We start from the raw sequence: 22,565 nt of genomic DNA, 5'->3' as shown, positions 1-22,565 counted from the left end.
ATAGCCTGTTTCCTGATACACAAACAGGCAAGGACTTCAAGCAACAAATATGTACGTTCCAACTGGATGGTAATGCAAAACATTGCTGATTTCTCCCGAAACACTTTTTGGCACTGAGACATATACTTAAGAAATTAAAAGTGAAATATGGTTTGCTGGAACCTGCCACCGTGCAGATCATAATCAATAAGACATTGTTGGACTGTACAGAACCAGAGGGGTTGGTCAGGTACTTAGGGAGCCCAAAATAATCACCTACAGAAACAGCAGAGCAAACTGAAAACTGACCTCATGACATACAAGACCCTCAACCAGAACATAAAGGAAGGCCATCACAATGGAATACCAGTGGACTGGCATTTTTGCAACCAGGACATGATATTTTTAAAGTGGTACAAACCATTGCTAGCCAAATCAAGATCCCCACTAAAACAGCTGACTGGAAACCTGTAGGACACTGATCCTTAATCATCTCAAAGGTGCGAAAACAGATGTAAAATAGTTGAGTTGTGTTATGATATGTGCATCTCACAGCGGTCCAGCACCAGCTGGTAGCAATCAGGAGTTAATGAGGAGCAGCAGGTATTTAAACTGGGCTTTTTCACTACACCATACCTGCCGGTCCCAGCAGTAGTGGGTAGGCCCTTGGACACATTGCGTACTACACAAACATGAGCACTATGTTAACCTTTATAGTCTGTTGATGTTCCGCACTACCAAACCCTGTGAAAGGGTTCCCAGCCACTTTAAAACATTCAACTAGGTAGACATGTCCCTACCTCCTCTCCCTTTTTTGTTTCTTTAGCCCAACTTCAGTAACAAATATGAAGCTTGTGCAGTTCCACTATAACTGGGCTCACGTATTAATGGTGTGGGCAATGTTAATGAACTACCCCTGAATGATGTTACTCCTCTATGTGTCATATAGCGTGATGTTGGAGCATGTCACTATATGTTCTAAGGAGGCCCACATATCTAATCCTCTAGTTTATCCAATTAAAACACTATTAACTTCGCAAGCTGGCAGCTTTTAACTGTTCCTTGTTATCTGCAATAGGGAAGTTCCTCATATCTTGACCTGCCGGGGATTGATGAAGCAGTAGTATATCCCAGTTAGGGCGAGTCTTGTGCTTTCTGTAGTTTTTGGTTTTTAACTCACAGATTTGCTCACTACACACGAACAATAATGTGACCACTTCAATATTTGGCACCTGGTGTTATTATGCCTGTAACACCTCACCACTGTGTGCTGTGATTTAGACACACAGGGAATAGGACAGTAGTGTTTGATACTTGTGATATTTGTTTGACATCATACATTAATATGTGATTTTCTCTCCATAATAGGTAGAACCAGTACTACCAGCCATTAGACAGAGTAAGTGATGGTGGCTTAAATGCCAAACATTAATTCATTATTGTTTTACAGACCACCTTAGTGTAGATAGTTTTTTAACTTTAGGTCCTGACGAATCGCCTCTAGACTTGTAGAACTGCGAAGAAACATGTTGAGCAACCACACGGAAGAGCGCCACACCTAAGACAATAACTTAGCATTGCGCCTTTCCTCTTTTTTTTAATCAGGGTAGGAGACCCCACAATTAAAGTTATTTTTACTGGTAGTCCCAATCCTATTTTAACTCACATAAACAAAACACACTACATATTCATCTGCGCTCACTAAATCTCTCACCCCCACGGCACCAAACGGCTATTTGGAAAAAGATCTCTGCCAAAGGCCAGGCATTGCAGCGCCGGCCAGACGAGGAGCAGCCCAATGATGAAGCATGACACCCAACTGGGTGTGTGAGGGCATTACATTCCAAAGAAATGGATTACCATCTCTTTGACTATGTAGTCTACTGTCCTTTGTATATTGCTCAATTCAAGATTATTCAGGAACAGCACAACTTTAATTTTCATATTGCATTTCGGCAACTTATGTATAAAAGCCCTTTGTCCCTCTATTTGTGAATACTGCCAGGAAGGCAACTATCAGAGTATAGATTATGAGAGATGCAATTATTAACAATAAACATAGGAAAGAGAAACAAAAAGCCTTAAAAGAGGAAATTAGGTCTCTAACCCAACACTATATCTCATCGCCCACTGAACTAAATAGGAGGAAATTGGAAACAGCAAAATTAAATTTGAACACATTACACTTCCAAAGCAGAATATACATTACATAGGCTTAAAGTCATTAAAGTCATTATGAACTGGAGGAAAGACAGAAGGCTTTTTGCAGTCCAACTTAGGCAAAGAGGTAGCAGTGGCAATACCCACTGTATATAAGGAGTTAGGACAGCTACTAAGCATGCCACAGAAAATAGCAAACAACTTCAACAAATATCAGGAAGAACTTTACAGCTGTGAGTCGACGAATGACTAGAGTCTGAAGAATCATTTTCCCGAGACCTTAAACTTGGTATGCTAGCTTCAGAAGGAAGTGAACTGTTAGTAGGCAAAATAACAAAACAAAATAGCGTTTGCCATTTCGGAGTTACTGTACACCAAAGTGCCAGGAGAAGATTGCTTCCCGGGAGAGTACTACACATGGTGTAGAGAGGATATGGTAGAGATACTAGACATTGTCTACAAAGAAACAGAAAACAAAGGTTCCTTAATAGATGTATCAAACAAAGCCCTAATCACAGAACTCTCAAAAGACAAGAAAAGAAATACTTTTCTGCAGCAGTTACTGCCCCATTTTGTTCAATGTAGATATTACAATACAAGACACAACCATAGAAAATAGGCTTAAAAAGTGATCTCATCATTAATACATTTTTCTCAGGTACAATATACCTCTGTCAGATTTTCCAGGCACCATAAGCACACACAGTCACACCTATTGTAGATGTTAAGTGATGCTCAATCATTGACCCTGCCATTATGCCAAGACGATAAAAAGGCATTCCACAGGAGAAAAGGGACAATATGTTCAGAAAACTGCACACTGCTGGGTTACGCAATGATTTAATCACCAAATTGTAGTGGTAATGCAATGCTCCCAAAGAACAGATACATCATAGAGTATTCTTGTACGACTCCTTGCCATTCATTGAGAAACAAGTCAGGATTGCCTGTTGCCCCAATTGCTCTTTTTTATTAGCTGTTGAATCCTTCGCAGCTATCAAATGTCAACTGGAATTATAAAAGGGATTGTCAACCCTAGCAGGAGTACGAAAATCATTACTCCACACATAATGACATACTACTCACAGTCCATACCAGCCATCATGGAAATAGTTGCTGCTTTTCCACATATCTTGGCTACATAGTGAACTGGGGGAAAAGCAGTCCAGAGTCACCGCTCCAGCCTCCACAGAGGGATACAAAATAATCCAACTGAACTACAATACTTGGGGTTTCCGTAGGTGTAGGGCTATAGAAAGTACCTTGGGATCAGTTAACGTAATAACAGCTTTGCCAATGTAAGGTTGTCGTTTCTCACTGATGGGTAGCTTCCACCCACCTCGAAAAAATTTGCACAATGACCAGGACACATCTTAGCCCGTTGCAAACTGGCATTTCTATACAGCCCATCAGCGTCCTGTTGAAAGGTCCACCTGGTCTCCCTATTTGTGTTCGTGTAACATGTGTTTTTTTCCCTGTATTAATTTGTTGACATATGATACACCTATGGCAAATCTCTTATTTATTTATTTATTTATTTATTCATTCAGAGTTTTATATAGCGCGCACAAGATCTTTACAGATATCAGAGCGCTTTACAGACAAGGGTGAGGATAGCAGGAGGGTGACGCAACATAAAATTGGGTGCAGTATAAGTTCAATATCATGATCAGATAGCAGTCACGTGCTGATAAAATGTCTATAAACAATCAGGTAAACGATAATATAAGACGAAACTGAGTCTTTGATCCACATACAATAGAGATCAGGAGAGCTTAGGCTAAAGGGATGACTTATGACAATATCTAAAAGTTACAAAGAATAAGGGGTAGGGACATCGAGTTTCAGCAAACTAACGAGAATAGTCTAGTAATAGGTGGTTAGTGAGTAGCATAATAGAGTATACTGATCATAATAGAATTACGACAAATAAGAAGAATCAAAAGGATCGCAATCAGGAAGAATATGATATTATTTGACATTCGACAATCAGGTAGCCAGAGATACCAATGTGGTGCGGAGTCTCTGATCAACAAACAATAAAGTTCAGGTGTACTTAGCCATAAGGATGGCTTTCACCTCTTTCTTAAAGAAGGCCGTGGAGGAGATAAGCCTGGTTTCGGGAGGGAGTGCGTTCCAGATCCTCGGTGCCATTCCTGAGAAGGAACGTTTGTAAGTTTTTTCCTTCCGGAATCTGCGTGGTTTCAGGAGTAGATTTTTTGTACTTCTATTGGATCTCGAACCTCCTGATATAGTCAGCTTTTGAGTGAGGTAGTTAGGTGCCTTGTGGTGTACAGCCGCGTGTGTCATCACAGCAATTTTCAGTTGTATTCTGGCTTCAAAGGACAGCCATTTCAGAGATTTCAAGTCAGGAGTTATATGGGAGTGTTTTCTTGAGCCAGTAATGAGTCTTGCGGCAGCGTTCAAGGAGGCTCTTAGGGGTGCAGTTGTTGCTAGAGGGAGACCACTGAGTGTCACAATTCCATAGTCTATGCGGGGGATGACGAGGGCTTGTACAGCATTTTGGAAGTCTTTGGCTGGGAGGAAGGGTTTAAGTTTCCTCAGTGTGTTGATTTGGAAATTAGCTCCTTTCGTTGCTTTGCTAATGTGCTGTTGCATGTTGAGCTTTGCGTCAAGTGTGATACCTAAGGATTTCGCAGAGTCCACGATGGTGGGTCGGACATTGAGTGCTGTTAGGTGATTGAGCCAGATTTGGGTAGTGGTAGTTTTCGCAGGGGGTGATATCAGTAGGAACTCAGTTTTCAGAGCATTTAGCTTGAGGTGATTGTCGGCCAACCACGATTGGGTCTTCATAAGAGTGTAGTTCAGGAGTTTGATATCATCCGGGGATTATACCTTTAGGTAAAGTTGAGTGTCATCAGCATACATATGGAAGTATACATTGGATGCTTGGAGCAAGGTGGCAAGTGGCTCCATGATGAGGTTGAACAGTGTGGGTGAGAGTGAGGATCCTTGTGGAACTCCTAGGTCGACTGGCACAGGCGAAGACAGCTCATTATTGATCTTGAACTTCTGAGACCGATTATGTAGGAAGGAGGTGAACCATTTGAGAACAGTCCCGGATAAGCCCATTCTAGTGTTTAGTAGCTCCAGGAGGTTCTCATGTTTGACCGTGTCAAATGCTGATGAAAGGTCGAGAAGGATGAGGAGGCATGAATCATTGCGATCAAGAATTTGGAGGGCGTCATCAATTATGTGAGTCATGGCCGTTTCAGTGCTGTGTTTCGCTCGGAAGCCTGATTGATGCGGGTTGAGGAGGTCAAACTTATCAATGTGTTTTGTTAGTTGGAGTTGTACACATTTTTCCAGCAGTTTGGCCAAGGTGGGGATGTTTGTGATGGGACGGTAATTGTTTAGGTCAGACGGGTCAGCTGTAGGTTTCTTGAGTATGGGCGTGACTTGCCCCACCTTGAGAGAGTCAGGGATGAAACCTTGTTGAAGGGAACTGTTAATGATTTTGGTCCAGAGTGGAAGGAGCATGGGGGTGAAGTATTTTACCGCATTAGCGGGTAGGGGGTCTGAGAGGTGATTGGAGGGCTTCAAGGTGCCGAGCAGTCTGTGTATTGCTTCTTCAGAGTAGGTGTCGAAGGACGTCCATGATGCACTATTCTTAGGCTGAGTGTTAGACATCCTGATGCGGCCAAGGTTTTGGCTTACATCATTGAGGAGATCAATTCTTATGTTGTCGGTCTTTAGCTTGAAGAAAGCAGAAAAGTCTTCGCTGTTTGGGATATCGCTTGTTGTATTATTAGATTGTAGGCGTTGCGGCTTTGTTTGACTTTTGACTAGTTCGAACAATTTTCTTGGTCGGTTTTTCGCTTGGTCAAGCTGGAGGCTAAAGAAGTCAGATTTCGCACGCTTGATTTTCCTAAAGTAGGCATTTCTCTTGTTCTTGAGCAATTTGCGATGTAGTGTTGAGGGGGCAGCTCTCCAAGTGCGCTCAGCCGATCGCATAGCACGCCTGTCTTCATTAAGTCTGCCGTCATACCAAGGGTTTGAGCTCTTGGTGGAGACTCTCTTTAGTTGCAGTGGGGTGATTTCGTTGATTATTGAGTTCATAGAGTCGAGGTAGAGGTCGGTCAGTGATTGAACAGATTCTTCATGTCCCTTTTCCAGATCTTGGATTTGGTGGGTTGAGCCGGGTAAAGTTTGACTTTTTCATTGATAAAGAAGGTGATGATGTGGTGATCTGACCAGTCACAGGGTTGGATTTCCCCCAGTTGGGTAGAGTCCTCTTTGGCGATGATGAGATCGAGTATCGACCCTTTATCATGTGTTGGGCTGTTGCATATTTGAGTGAGGTCAAGCGCTTTTAGGAAAGTTTTGAGACTATTCACCACTGCGTCTTTCTGATCGTTCCAATGGAGATTAAAGTCACCCAGGTAGATTTGAGTGATCTGCCGACCAGCGTTGGAAGTGATAGTGTCCATGAGTTGTTGGGTGAAGATGAGATTGTCCCCAGGCGGGTGATAGATGAGATGTAGGGCACATACTGGTTTGCCCTTGCTGGAGATATCGAGGCAGAAGAGTTCACAGGAAGTGAGGGAGGGGGAGGTGACTTTGGTAACGGAGAGATTGCTCTTAAAAATGCATGCTATTCCCCCGCCCGTCTTGCCGGGCCTGTCGAGTCTAATGATGTGGTAATTGGGGGGAACTAGTATGTCCATAATAGGCGTGGAGGCTTCTGTTAGCCACGTTTCAGTCAAAATGGCTAAGTCAAGATCCATTGATGTGACGAGATCTGCAATGTTGGAGGAGTGTCTCTGGGCCGATCTGCAGTTGAGAAGGATGCATTTGAGTCTGGGGGTGAGAATGGAGGTCGAGTGTTCTAGAGATAGGGGGACTTTTCTGAGGTTGCTAGGGACAGAAACTCTGTTGCTTAGAGTTGGGTGCCGAAGGGGATTTGTGGGAATTGCGGGTATGGGGAGGTGTGTGGGCGTTATGTGTTTTACCGGACCTGGGCCAAATGAGCGAAGGAGGGTGCATAAGTCGCGGTCCGACAGGGAGTTAAGGGCACGCCGGGGGCGGTGGGCGTTGCTGCGGGCGGGGATAGTGGGCCAGTGCGGAGAGAGTTGAGTGCGAGGGGCTGTGGGGCGAGTGTGTCGTTTGTTGGCTACGGTGGTGGTCGTTGTGGGTCGGGGTTGTCTGGAGGGTGTGCAGAGGAGCTCTTTGATGGTGCGGAGCTCGTCTTTGAGTTGTAGGAGGGTGGATAAAATCAGGTCCAGAGGAGTATTGGGGATAGCGTTTGTGACGTGTGCCATGGGCGAGAGGTTGAGAGGGGAATTGGGGGGGCGTATTTGGGACGGGGAGGTGGGGTATGCTCGCGTTAGTGGAGGGCTCTGCGGTAAAAGTGGGTGTGGTGGCATTCGGTGGGTGCGAAATGTTGCGTGCGAGGGTGGGATGTAATGGGGTCGTCTGTGGGAGGCGGCGCTGGTGAGCTGTGGGATGAGTAAAGGTCGCAGACAATAGGGGTGATGTGAAGGAAGTGGGGGATGAGTACGGGGGGGGAGAGGAGGGGAGAGGTTATTGTATGGGAGGAGGCGAATTCTAGGGTGCTAGTTGTGAGTGTGGGGGAGTGGGGGGTGAGGTAGAGTGGGAAGCAGATCTGCCGCGGGGGGGGGGGGGAGTTATACTCCGGGCGTTGGTGCGTTCAGCGAGACTCGTGTGAGGTGAGAGGTGGGGGGAGGGGTGGGAAGGGGTATGTTGGATGTATGAGGGGGAATGATCTTCGTCAGTGGATGAGGGGTGTGGGGGGGTAACGTCGGGTGTGTGAGTAACCATAACACTGAGGGGATGGGAGAGGTGTATGTCATTCCGCTGTTGTAATGGGCAAGGCGGGGTATATTGAAGATTGGTGTTGGGCGGTGTTGTGCAGCTTGATGTGTGCGGAGTGGAGGACTGCCGTTTGGTGATGTGTTCTAAGAAAGTAGGGAATAGGTTGTCTAGTCGGTCAAGGTTCCTATCACTGCCTTGAAGTAGAATGGTCCCATTGTTGTAGATGGTGATTGTGGCTCTGCCTGGGAAAACTAGGGATGGTGTGATAGAAAGGATTATGCCATGTGCGGATTTATTGGTGGTGTGAATAGAGAGAGTGGAGAGGAACGCTTTCCTCCATTGTGCTCTACGTGGAGTGTAGAAAATGATATCGTTGTTGGTGGCTCCATTGATCAGTGAAAAGTAGGTGTCCACACACGGTAATTCGGGGTGTGACTTTAGGAAATTGTGTTTGTAGCGTTTGGCGGTTTTTTTTGTGAACTCAGGTGGGTAGATGATTTTGTAGGTGTGCTCGCCCAATCGTTCCATGGTGAAGAGGCGTGGGTAGAAGAGGTGGGGAGCTTAAGGGTTGCGGGGCAATCAGCTTAAGTGAAAGAAGTATGGGCAGTGGGTGCGGGTGACTCGACTACAATGGCCCCCCCAGTGGTGAGCTATTTAAGGATGGCCACCAGGGTAGTATATAGGGAGCCAGAGGTAGACCTTTCTTTATTGTTGATGTGCCTTAGAGAGATAATTTCCCTTTCAGGGGGGGTCGGGTTAGTCCATCCACTGTGTTGTAAGTGTTCTTCAGCAAACATTCAGAACTTTGGATTAAGCCAACTCTGACTGAAAAGCCTTACTATGCAATCTCTTCCTAAATGTGTGTACCCATGGTAGTATTGTGTCAGTGGAAACAATAAGCTCTCGGGCAAAACTGGTCTCCAATCTGCCGACATCCAAATGTCATTCGCGTTTTTCTCACAACCTGCTTTTACCCATTAATTTTATTCTGCTTCTGAAACATTTTCTTGGACTCATTTACTCAACCCAGGTATCTGTGACACTTATTAGCACTGTGAATTAACTATCTTCTTCTCGTCTGAAATTTCCATTGAATGTGCAAGCTAACAAGGCACAATACCTTGCTACAGACTCAGCATTTCTATTGTCCATGGGAATATATCCATGTCCACCTTAGTGGGCGGTACATTTGACCACAGCCACTTCTTTGGCCAATTGTAAGGCTCTTAGTAACTTTTTAACATGATTTCCATTTCGGATTGGAGACCCTGAAGAGGTCAAGCAACCCCTTTGCGACCACAACTGACCAAAATCATGGACCACACCATTCCCATATTGACTGCCAGTGAAAACGTTGAATCATTTATGGAGTTAAACTGCAGGGTCTGGTAAGAGCAATTAGTTCAGCAGCTTGTGCAGAGTTAACTTTTTGAAGCCAGCAAGCTTTAACAGCATCATTGATGGTGCATACTGTATATGCTGGTCTTAGTGTAACATTGTTACAGCTTAAACAGGAGCCATTGACAAAGAGTACATGTTCGGGCTCAATCAGGGGTTCATCATTAATGTTAGGTCTGGGTTTAGTGCATAAATCCGTGACATCTAGACCATCGTGTTTGACGTCCTCAGTCAACATCATTTACGGGCAACAAAGTTGCAGGATTTAGGACACTGCATCTTTTAAGTACTCCATTATCGCTAGACAATATGGTCTGTTAACAGTTTGTGAAGCGATTATGAGTCAAATAGTGTGCTTTTGTTCTTGTTAACAGTAGCTCCACAGTGTGTGGCACCCTAACAGTTAAAGGGTATACCATCACTATGCTCACGCCTTTTTCCAGACTAGTGCTCACGGCCCCTACCATTTTTAGGAAACCAGGAAGATCTACAGCTATGGGATCAAGTGATGTTGAGAAATATTTGATTGGTTTTCAAGCATCACCATGAATTAGTGTCAACACTGAGAAAGCACACCCAACTCTCTTGCTGCAAAACAATGAATTATTTTGAACAATGTGGCATTCCTAAGAGCAGATGCACAACACAATTTGTTTTTCTACTACAGGAATACTCTTGAGCATGCGTTGGTCCATAGGATCTGATATGATACATCCTTGCGTGTCAACTTCATCAAAGGTTTTGCCATTATGGAAAAGTTTGGGACTAACTGACACCTTTGTAGCTCCTTTCACAATGATCCTTTTTACAGTACTGCAGCTTCCCCGGAGACACCATGTGCCTATTCTCAGCCAGGTGGTTTAACAAGGCAATGGAGTTTTGCTTACAAGCTTCCTGCGCTTCTGATGCCACAAGCAAATTGTTTATGTATTGGACAAGAGTTGACTTGTTGGGCATGTTTGGACTTCTTTTTAGGATTTGACTGAAAATAGACAGACTCTCTGTAAACTCTTGTGGGACACGACACCATGCGAACACCTTCTGTTGGAATACAAATGAAAACAGGTATTGACTTTCCTAGTGCAATAGCACAGAGAAGAAACCCTGGCCTAAATCAATGACCGTAAATCACTCTGCAGTACATGGGATCTGAAAGAATATAGTGGCTAGATTCGACACCATGGAACAACTATCTCATTTATCACCTTAGGTCCTGCACTATTCTATACTTTCCATTGGGTTTCTGTAAACCCATTATCAGAGAACTACATGGACTTCCAATCAATTCCCTCAGTATTCCTTTCTCCGGCATTTCATTTATGACTGATGTTATTGCTGCAATGGCCGCTGATGTCAATTGGCATGGGGGTGCTCTAGGAAAGACTGCTTTTGGTTTGACAGTGATTTGGATGGGTTTCACACCTTTTATTAGTCTGATGTCTTTACCTGTCAAATCCAAAACATCAGGATTCACTGTTGTTTTTAAATCATCAGGTAATTCTTCAATGGTAAACAAGGGGAACATTCATACTTCATTTTTTTAAAACTAATTTATAGTCCACATCCTCATCATGTCTCTGGAAAGCAACACCATCCGGCGTGCAATAAATGGTGCAATTTAACTTGCACAAAAAAAACTCTCTCTAACAGATTTACAGGACTTGTATCACAAACAACATGCTTCTCTTCAAAACAACCTATTTTACAGGTACTTCCTCTGAAATAAGATTTCTGAATTGTTTATTTGAAACTCCCACAACTTGGATTTTTTTCCCCCCGAGAGGGGTGGATCTGCAACTTCTTCCGTTTTTACTGTGGACCTAGTAGCTCCTGTATTTATCAGAAATTATACTGAGTGACACCCTACTTCAGCATCTACATAGGGGCCACTCTTGTCTACCTCTAAGACTGCGCCAAGTGCGCAATCTTTCTCCTTTCTCATGCACCGTCATTGAGAATCCTGAACAATCAGCTTCGAAAAATTGGTACTGCTGTAATACATTCTGATTCTGAAATTGAGGCATGGGATTTTGAAAAGAATTTGTGTTCGTTTTTGGTACACGATTTAAATTAAAACATGGGGTTCCTACATTTTGGGCACTCATTTGAACAGGTGGGCTGGGTATCATCAGGGTCGGACGCTAAACAGGCATTTGAGTTTGTGGTGCAGGTACATTGGGCATTTGCATTCCTTTCTGTACTTGTACATTTCCACCATTATTTTTTGGATTGTACTTGCATTTTCTCTTCCAATGTCCAACCCTGTAACAGACGTGACATTGTGTAATTTTTTTAATTGAAGCAATATTCACTCCTGATCCTGTACCCACAGGAACACCTCTACCATGAGGTGGATTCAACCTTCCTTGACTTCCCTGAAACTCAATCTGCGGTACATATGTGTGTGCATACTCCCTGCCGTCCCATAAAAGGAGGACTTTGGAAACCTTTCTGAGCCAACTTTGTTTGTGCCAACATTAACTTTTCCTTGTTCTTTTTCTGCTTCATGTCTAACTCGTCGCTACAATACTTATCTCAGAATTTCATCTAACGACTTGTTCTGCCAACAGCTCACACTTTTTATAATGGGTTTACAAATTTCTGGTTTCAAACCTAACACAAACTGTGACACAGTAATTGCCATATCCTTCTCCTCAGGATATTCTCGTCCACTGTTCTGTAAAAACACCTGCAACAATAGTTTATAATATTCATGTACAGAATCTTTTGAGTCTTGAGTCGTTTTTTTTAATCTTGAGCCAATCCAAATCTCTCGGTGGCACTCTTCAGAAGAGTATTCACGGACTCCTATTTTTCCATCACTATAGGACATGATACATTTATACTAGTCTCCCTCACCCATTCTTCTTTTGGCCACTGTACTGAAACAGCCCCCCCAGGATATTGCAGTATAAATTTGCTAATTTTGCAGCAAAATTTTTTTAATTTTGCAACACTTCATTTTACTCTGAATCATTCCTTTCCAGCCTTAAATCAATGGAAACTGTTATAGCAGAGTATTCCACTTTGAAATAGTTATGTTTAAAGCATCTGAGAGTATTTGTTTGCTATATTCTCCTTTGTCATAACATTCTGGAGCATAGGTTACGCCAAGCACAATAGCACAGGGTTGCTAGCCATGCTGTTTTCTGTGGCATTGTGCTGGCTTGGTGCTAGTGGTTTCAAATCCCAGAGCCATCTGCTCTGGGACTCCAAATGCCTCCAGTGTGAGGTGGATGGACAGCTTACCCAACATCCTTCTATACTGAGGGGAGTGTACGCAACAAAAGAGCAGCGGTGTCTTGCCCTCAGTGTGGGTGCAGTTGTGGCGGGTCATTCCGCGGTGCTTGGGCAGGCGGAGGAGCATGGATGAAAAGCTGGATGGTGTATCCCCGGCTGCCTCTGCTGACACTCTGCTTTGGATTCAGGTCACCATTTTGTCCGCAAATAAAGGTCTCCAGAACACCTTGAAAATGTTAACATACCACTCAAACTGTGTATATCGTTACACAGGCTTGTCTCTCAGTTTTGGAAAATTGCTTGTAAATGCTGCCAAATCACCTTGAGTCTAAGGAATATGTACATACATTTCTCCAGCAATTTCTCTAAGTGGAAATGCTGTAGTCTCTCCCTCATTCTCCTAATTTTAGTTCCTCGCTATAGCGTCTTCCCTCTTTTCCATCTCCTATTTCTTGGCCCATTTAATTTCCAGTTTCTTAATTTCAATCCATTTACAAATGCATTTGACCAGTTCTAGAATGTGTAAACACATCCCAGAAACTCCCATGTTTTCTAGGCTGGGTCACCGACTTAAACTCTATAGCTTCTTCAAGTCAAGTCAAGTCAAGTCAAATAATTTATATAGCGCGCTACATACCCAGAGGGTCTCAAGGCGCTTGAGGAAGGGAGGGGAGTTACTTGTCGAATATCCAAGTTTTAAGTTGCTTTCTGAATGATAGGTGGTTCTGAGTGAGGCGAAGGTGAATGGGGAGTGAGTTCCAGGTCTTAGCTGCCAGGTAGGAGAAGGATCTACCTCCCATGGTGGTTTTGTTGATGCGGGGTACGGCAGCAAGGGCTTGGTTGGAGGAGCGTAGCTGGCGGGAGGGGGTGTAGAAGGAGAGTCGTGTGTTGAGGCATTCGGGTCCGAGTTCGTAAAGTGCTTTGTGTGCGTGGGTTAAGAGGCGGAATGTTATTCTCTTATTGACAGGGAGCCAGTGGAGTTTTCTCAGGTGACTAGAAATGTGGTCTTTACGCGGGATGTCTAGTATGAGTCTGGCTGAAGCGTTTTGGATGCGTTGGAGTTTTTTCTGAAGTTTTGCGGTTGTTCCGGCGTATAGGGTGTTACCGTAGTCCAGGCGGCTCGTGACCAGTGCGTGGGTGACCGTTTTTCTAGTTTCGGTGGGGATCCAGCGAAATGTTTTTTTGAGCATGCGAAGAATGTTGAAGCACGATGATGAAACGGCGTTGACTTGTCTGTTCATCGAGAGTGAGGAGTCCAAGATGATGCCCAGGTTCCGTGCGTGGTCCGTCGGGGTGGGTGCTTTTCCAAGGGCCTCTGGCCACCAAGAGTCATCCCAGGCGGAAGGGGAGGTGCCTAAGATAAGGACTTCTGTTTTGTCTGAGTTCAGCTTCAGACGGCTGTGTCTCATCCACTCGGCTACTTCTTTCATTCCTTCATGTAGGTTGGTTTTGGCGGTGTTCGGGTCTTTGGTGAGTGAGAGGATCAGTTGAGTGTCATCAGCGTAGGAGATGATGTTGAGGTTGTGTTGGCGTGCGATGGTCGCGAGGGGGCTCATGTATACGTTGAAGAGAGTGGGGCTGAGTGAAGATCCTTGTGGCACGCCGCAAATGACTTCAGTGGCTTCTGACTTGAATGGTGGCAGGCGGACTCTCTGAGTTCTTCCGGTAAGGAACGAGCTGATCCAGTCCAGTGCTTTTCCTTGTATTCCAATGTTTCTGAGGCGATGTAGGAGGGTGTTATGACAGACTGTGTCGAAGGCTGCGGAGAGGTCAAGGAGGATGAGGGCGACTGTGTCTCCATTGTCCAGTAGGGTTCGAATGTCGTCTGTTGCTGCGATGAGTGCGGTCTCAGTGCTGTGTTTTGCTCGGAAGCCGGACTGTGAGGAGTCGAGGGATTTGTTCGTTTCGAGGAAGGCGGCGAGCTGGCTGTTGACGGCTTTCTCGATGACTTTGGCCGGGAATGGTAGGAGCGAGTTTTTGAGTTCGGTGGGGTCAGCTGTGGGTTTTTTCAGAAGGGCGCTAAGTTCGGCGTGTTTCCAGCTTTCCGGAAAGGTGGCAGAGTTGAGGGAGCAGTTGATGATGTCTCGGAGGTGTGGTGCTATGATGGAGTTAGCTTTGTTGAAGATATGGTGAGGGCATGGGTCTGTGGGGGATCCTGAGTGGATGGAGTTCATCAGGTGGATGGTGTCCTCAGTGGCGATTGGGTTCCAATCAGTTAGGATGTTCAAGGGGGGAGAGGGTACGGCAGAAGGTTGGGTGGCTTGGTCTCCGTGTTGGTTATCGAAGCTGTTGTGGATGTCTGCGATTTTGCTGTGGAAGAACGAGGCAAGGGAGTCGCAGAGGGTTTGAGAGGGAGTGATGTCGTTGGAGTTGGCTGAGGGGTTGGTAAATTCTTTGACGATGTTGAATAGTTCCTTGCTGTTGTGGGCGTTGTTGTCTAGACGGTCTTTAAGTGCAGCTTTCTTGGCAGTCCGGATCAGTTGGTGGTGTGTGCGAGTGGCGTTTTTTAGGGCGTCCTTGGTGCTGGTGTTTGGGTCTTTTTTCCAGGCCTTCACAAGGGAGCGACAGAGTTTCTTGGATGTCTTAAGATCATCGTTGAACCAGGGAGCGTTTTTGCAGTTTAGTTTGATTTGACGTTTTTTCAAAGGTGCTAGGTTGTCGGCGCTATTCGTTAGCCATTGAGTGAGGTTAGCAGCTGCTTGGTTGGCGTTCGAAGAGTGGGCCGGGGGGTTTTGAAGAAGCGATGAGGAGATCTGGTCGATGGTGATTTTGTTCCAGTTTCTTCGCAAGGTGGGTTGAGGAAGGTAGTGGGTTGTGGTCTTTTTGTAGACAAAGTGAACACAGCTGTGGTCCGTCCAATGGAGAACTGTGGTATGACTGAAGGAGATATGTTTGCTGGAGGTGAAGATGGGGTCGAGTGTGTGGCCAGCGTAGTGAGTGGGGGTGTTAACAAGTTGTTTGAGTCCGAGGTTGGCCATATTGTCCAGAAGGGTGGTGGCGTTGCTGTCGTTGTTCTTTTCCAGGTGAAAGTTGAGGTCTCCCAGTAGAATGTAGTCCTCGGAGGGGAGGGCATGTGGGGTGATAAAGTCAGTGATGTCTTCACTGAATTGTGTACGGGGTCCTGGTGGCCTGTAGAGGAGGGTGCCTCGGAGTGTCGTTTTGGGGTCGGTGTGGATCTGGAAGTGAAGGTGTTCGGCACTAGCGAGGTTGGCGTCTGAGCTGGTTGAGATGCGGATGGAATTCTTATGGACGATTACGATGCCTCCTCCCGTTTGTTTGATGCGGTCCTTACGGATGATCTTGTAGCCTTCCGGGATGGCAATGGTGATGTCTGGGGCTGAGGAGGCGTTCATCCATGTTTCTGTTAGGAAGGCGACGTCCGGAGAGATGGTGTCTAGTAGATTCCAAAGTTCGATGGCGTGTTTGTGGACCGAGCGGGTGTTGAGAAGGATGCATTTAAGGTGGTTGGGGTCAGATCTCTGTTTGGTGTTCGTGGATGAGGGGTTGGTCTTGGTGCTGTCATACTTGCAGGAGATGCATGTGAAGGGTCCATGGGTGTGTCCAGGAGCGGCTTGGGCGCAGTTGGGGAGGCGGCCGGTGTTTAGGGCTAAGAGGGTGGAGGCGTCGTATGTAGTGTGGGTGGGGTGGGTGGTACGGGGGCCAGGGGGTCTGGCGCGGGGCGCGGTCTTGGCGCGGACGGGCGTAGACGGGCTTACCTTTGGCGCACCTTCGGCGCACCTTCGGCACGGCCGCAGCGCGTGGACGCTGCGCGTTGATGCATCTGTCATAAGTAGAGAGGTGGAGGGGGCGGAGCGTGGGAGGGGGAGCTGGGAGGCGGGAGCGTAGGGGGAGGGACGGGCTGCAGGCACAACAAAATGGTGGGCAAACAACAACAAAAAGGACAACAGGACGCTATGGGCGCAATCACGCAGCAAATGTGCTCAGGGCGGCAATGCGGGTAATGTGATCTAGTGGTGGAGCACACAGGCGCTATATAAATCAAATCACCAAACCAAGCAATGCGGAGCGCTATGCCTCAGACCGGGTTCCAAATCAACTGGATTAAAGGTATGGCAGTGGGGAGAAGCAGCGTCACGCACACAGGCACAATTTAAATAGTAAACACAATGTAAGCACAGGTCGTGTGCAGAAACAATTCAATTAAAGTGTGGCAGTGGGGAGAAGTAGCGCTACGATACCAATCCAGCGCTACGAGGTCGGGAGGAAGGGTGGAGCGACCGCTTCACAAGGAGTCAGGCTGGTCACTTTTCACAGGTAAAAAAAAAATCTTTAGATCAACCTCACATCTCTGAGCTGCTTCTGCCAGTTTATCATACACTGGGGCTTCTCTTTGAGTGATTTCCTTACATAGGTAAATGTATTATTTTCTTTGGTATTGTTCAATGTGTTCAAATTCTAGGCGTCCTCTTATTACTTCCTCCAATTCTATCTTTAATTTGTCTACATTCAATGGCTTTTCCCTCTCTGGATCTGGTTTCTCCACTGTCTCGGTGCAGTCTACCTTTCCGTTCTCTGCTGCTTTTTCTGCCCATGCTGGTATATTTCCTTCTGTGGAAGTATTATTATCACTAACACACCGAGTATCTAGTGGGAGAGGCCCAACCAATGACGTACTACTCGCTATCTACATATGAATCTCAAAAAAAGTATGTCTGGTAGGAATAGAAATAGAAAAACACTGTGCACAATATTGTGGCAGTGTGGGTGTTGAACAGTGTGTGTGAATCATTTTCAGGAGAGGACCTCTTTCAGGACGAGAAACCTCACTCAACCGAAGATGACCTGCTTCATGACTGAGTCCCTCCTCACACCAAGGCCGCAAGGTCCCTGGTGTGGGCTACAAATCCTCAGAGAGTGAGGAGGAGCTGAGGTGTTTTGGTAAAATAGAGAGCAATAGTGGAGACAGCGAGTGAAGGCCAGAGTGCAAATGAAGAAAGATAGAGGGTAAAACGGTCTGCAGAAGGCCATATAACCTTTATTCCGTGGACACTAGGGACGGGATTTAAAAATATTGAGGACTAGGGGATATCAGCAAATATACCCCTACAGAAGTTCAATACGTTCCAAAGTATTATCATCACCAGGTGTGATCGAAGTTGTAAAGACTAAGGGCCAGATGCATCAAAGGGTTTTTCCCGTTCTATGTCTATGGGAAATTGTCCCTAAGGTCCCTTCATCTATAAGTGCTTATAATGTCTGTGTGAGGATCTCCACACGACAATCTGGGAATTTTGTGATGTTTGAACAAATCCTGTGGCAGGCACACCTCCTACTACTTGAGGAGATTCTGACCTTAAATCCACATTCGGGAGAGCAGTTGCCACTACGCTGGGTATTATCTGGGCATTTACAGGTGTCATCTGGGCTATGGCATGTGTTCCAGTTGTACAGGTCGCTGTTGGGGCTGCAACCTGTGGTCGAGCTACAGCAAGTGGAAAAATTTGGAGGATCTGTATAGGTCTTTCAATTTGAGCTGGGTAGACAGAAGCAGTTGCCATTAAGGCACCCGCATCAGCACTACGGTCCTTGTGAACCATTGGAGTCATATAAGGTGGAGGGCTCAATGCTAACATCTGTTCTAAAATCCTATCTCCAGAATCTGTACCCGATTCACCCTCATCTTACTTTTGGTGATCTTTCTCTTTTACTTGCTTCACAGTATTTGTAGTAATTACTGGATATAGTCTAGTTCCCTCTATGACGGCTTTCCTCCATCTACGCTGTTCTTTTAATTTTTCTGTTTCTTTTTTTGACATAATTCGTGTTAATGTTTTACAAGTTAACTACGTTATTTTAAGCAAAAGTTTCTTGCTTTATCAATCCCCTCCATCTGATGGTTCATAAAACCTTCACACTAATTAATTTCTCATGTGAGTTCGATTTCAGAAAAACACTCATCAGTCGAAGTTTGTTATTTACGTTTTACCCCTTTAAATGTTAGTGATTTCATGTAATCATCGGTAATTATTCCCATCAGACCCAAATCTTTCTCAAATACATTTCTTGGTCTCCTTTCTTGCCTTTTCGTAAAAGATATCTACTGCTCATGAACATTGCGTAGAGCAATATTAAGCTCAGCCCTATTATCATTATTGACATTAAAACAGTCTGTTAATGCTTTTCAAGTTATCTACAATATTTTAGGCTAAACTTTGTAGCTTTATCTGGATTAATGCTATCCCGTTTGCCAGAAAAGGGAATGAATTCCATTTCGGAAGGTGCCAGCTGAAGAAAGTTATTCTACATCCAGCGTTTGCACACACATGTGGATGGACACAGCTCAACCCATGAACACTAGTGTCATTAATTTAAGATAGCGGGCAGTGGCAAGTTTGGAGCTCTGTATTACCCCAGAAGAAACCTTTGCTTACAATTTCTTTTTTTTCTTTTTTTAGAACCACTGGACATTACTGACAAAGCAAAATACATATTAAGAGAGAACAAAGTTGATATCTAACCTGTAAGTATGATGGTTTTTTGACACGACAGGCTGGTCAGGGCGGAAGCGGTCTTAATAGTGCTGTTCTTCAACCGATGACCTTCATCACAAATAACCAGGTTAAACTCTATATTGTGGATTTGTTCCAAGGACCGTAACAGCATTTCATAGCTGATGATCAGGACTGAATTTAGGGGGGAAAGAATGAACTCTTCTATTTTGTGATCCTGGAAAGTAAAGAAAGGCGTTAATTGTTCAGTCCCTACGGCTGTAGTTCACTTTTGAGAATTGGTGCTTTTATCAATGAACATTTATCTCCACCAGGCCATCCAACATCATAAATTAACACAAGCCAGCATTTTGTGTGTTCATGGTAATACAAGGAATACATTTATAAAAATAAAAAACATTGCTGATCAATCGGACAGCGGTGTCCTGGTCTAGCTCCGGAGAGTGTCCCCATTGACTGGTCTCCAGCTGGGCTCAAAGCATCTCGATCAGACTAATTTCTGTAATGGCTATAGGGGTAAGTTGGGTGTTGACCAAACAAAATCCTTAAATAACTTTGAAAATCCATGCAGTGGATGAAATTTCAATCCTGTGCACTTCTCCATGAAGGAATTGCAGAATGAAACCACTGCACAGGCCTAGTAGCAGATTCTAAGATGGCGCCACTCACACAGCTCCAGCAGAGAATACACAGACCTTTGGGGACTATTTACCCAGCTGTTTCCCAGACTGTTTACAGTATAGCAAGCCGGCCTCTCAATGCATACTCACTGTGTGCCTTGGCATACTAGCACCACACAGAGGTGGATCAGAGGCTCAATGTTTGTGGTGTTGATTGGGAGTGAAGTCACATTCAGCAACAGTTAAGCTTTGTGGTGACCGAAGGCTCAGCTCTCTGGTTTTGTTGTAAATGTAGGCATAGTAAGAGTATAACAGATTAAGAGAATGGGTGGTCATTGAATTGGAAAATTAATGAGGTATTAAAATTAGAAACATTAAAAATGCCAAAAGAATTACTATGGTTCCTTAACCTTCTTATGCGCCTTCACTGCGGCTCAGTGCAATATTTTGGCATGGGTCAATAACTAGTTCTTGACTGGCTCCATGGTCAATAAAGCTACAATCATTATGGTTTTATGGTTTAAATTTCTTTATTGAATTTGCACAAATACAACCATGTAGGTTTAGCTGTCAAACCACTGTTACTGTGGAACATACGACTGAACAGGGCAATTCAAGAGCGCAAGAATAACAGTGGGCGCGTATCAGGCTAAAAACCCCAAACATAAAATACAAATTGAACAAAGGGAAAGGGACCTTGGGCAATCCATCCCCAACCCCTCCCTGTGTTCCATGTCCACTACCTGAGCTATGTAAAACCATAGGTGGCCTCACTCGTCAGTCCGCCCGCTGTGTATCCGCGAGGCGCAGTAAGCGAAGGTATCGGGACAGGTGACCTCCCAGAATTCGGAGGCCAAGAGTGACAGAAAGGGTTGCCACAGCTCAACATATTTGGATTCCTCCCCTGCCATTGTGAGTGTCTGCTTCTCCATTCCGAGAACATGCCACAGGCGATATAGCCAGCCTGCGAAGGTTGGGATAGTGGGGGTGCGCCAGTGTGTGATTATATTTTGTATCGCCGACCCCAGCGCAATTGCCATCTGTCGGCCTCTATGGGATCTCAGTGGGTAAGCCAGAGCGTTGGGGAGACCTAACAGGATATATGCTGGAAAGCGTGGAATTTCTGTCTCAAAATGTTTATCACTTCGTCGATCACCTGAGTCCAGTAAGGTTGGACGTGTTCACACTCCCACAATAGGTGTACCAAAGGGCCTACCTGGTTGCAGCCCCGACAACATGTCGCCTCCCGAGTGCAGTTCATTGAGTGAAGACACTCCGGGGTATAATACCAATATGTTACTACCTTTGTAAGAGTTTCAGTGTGCCCCATGTGGTATACGGAGTGCCGGGCCCTATAATAGATCCCCTCCCACTCTTTGTGACTGAGTGTCCTGCCCAGTTCCCTCTCCCATCGCGCTTTGACGGGGTTGTATGTGTGAGCATGTCTGGTCTGTAGCATCTTGTATAAATCAGAAATGAGCTTTTTATCTGACGTGCGCGTAATAAGCCACCACTTGTAAGGGGAAAGACGCCTATCCGCCTCGGAGCGGACCTGATCCTGGAGTGCCCAGTGCCTGGCTTGTAAATACCGAAGTCTCTCCATTTCAGCCTGTATTCCTGCTTAAATTGGTGAAACGGTATGACTCCTTCGGCATCAATCATATGATACAGGAATCGGCATCCGGCGGGCCTCCAACCTGCAAAGGCAACCGTGTCCGTACCTGGGGTGAAGTCGGGGTTGTCCATCAATGGGGTGAGCGGAGACGGGAAGGAAGTGAGTTTGTGTTTAATATTAGTAGCGTCCCACACTTCGAGGGGGACTCGCGTAATATACGAGGCATATAAGTTGGGGAGTCTATGGTGCTTGCGCAAAAAAGAGGACTTCCTGCCAGGGTCTTGCTGCAACTGCCTGGTCTTGAAACAACCAGTGTTTCTCCGACTCCCAGCGACTCCACTCAACCAGATGCCACAGCTGTGCCGCTTGGAAGTAGAGCTGGAGATCGGGGACCCCAAGCCTACCCCCTTCGGGAGAGAGCGTCACCAGGGTCCGCCTCAATCACAGCTTCCAACCGCTCCAGATGAACTGGGCCAGATCTGATTGCGTCTGCTGTATCCAGCCTGAAGGCGGTTGGAGAGGAATGGTGCGAAAGAGATAGAGGATCTGGGGTAGGATGTTCATTTTGACCGCCACAATTTTGCCTAGCCACGAGAGAGGGTAATGTTTCCATTGACCAAGTTCCCGGCTAATCTTCTGTCGCAAGTGTGAATAGTTGGTAGTAACTACTGCCGGGAGAGAGAAAGCCAGCTGAATCCCCAAATATGGGATCGTTTCCGTCACCCATTGAATGGGAAGCAGGCTTTGCAGATATTCTCGGTGGGTCGTGACAGGGAGAGATCAAGGGCTAACGATTTATCTGCATTCACCTTAAACCCTGCAGCTTGTGCAAAGACATCTAAGTCCGCGAGGCATGCTGGCAAAGCACTCCTCGGGTTAGAAAGTGATATTAAAAGATCATCAGCGTATAGGCTGATCGTATGTATATAGCCTCCAAATGTTATCCCCGTAATCGATGGGTTCTGTCGCATCCTCTAAGCCAGAGGTTCAAAATAGAGAGCAAAAAGAAGGGGTGACAGAGGGCACGTACCTCTTTCAATGGGGAATCGGGAGGAAGTGTAACCGTTCACACGGACCGCAGCTGTTGGGAACTTATAGCAGTTCAGGATGTATGTGCCAAATTTTCCCCCTATCCCCATGCATTCTAAAACCTGCTCCAAGGCCAGTGGACTCGATCGAATGCCTTTTCGGAATCAATAGTGAGCATTATATACTTTCCCCACAGACGCGTTGCTTTCTCGATGAGGTGTAGGGCACGTTTTGTGTTGTCCGAAGTTTGGCGTTCAG

At 45.5% G+C, this 22,565-nt stretch overlaps 1 protein-coding gene across 4 annotated transcripts in view; it reads right to left on the bottom strand.

The window, feature by feature from the left end:
- The window catches only part of RAD54B (RAD54 homolog B), a 608,133-nt gene that overhangs the window by 197,862 nt on the left and 387,706 nt on the right, over positions 1 to 22,565 (bottom strand). For all 4 annotated transcript variants that reach the window (XM_078687026.1, XM_078687028.1, XM_078687027.1 and 1 more), the window contains one exon: positions 19,053 to 19,260. In XM_078687026.1, coding sequence (XP_078543152.1) covers positions 19,053 to 19,260 — 208 coding nt within the window. The remainder of the gene's footprint in view (positions 1 to 19,052; positions 19,261 to 22,565) is intronic.

This window comes from Lissotriton helveticus, chromosome 4_1 (assembly GCF_964261635.1).
Source record: "Lissotriton helveticus chromosome 4_1, aLisHel1.1, whole genome shotgun sequence".
Taxonomy (NCBI): Eukaryota; Metazoa; Chordata; class Amphibia; order Caudata; family Salamandridae; genus Lissotriton; species Lissotriton helveticus.
This window is presented reverse-complemented; position numbering and strand designations above follow the sequence as displayed.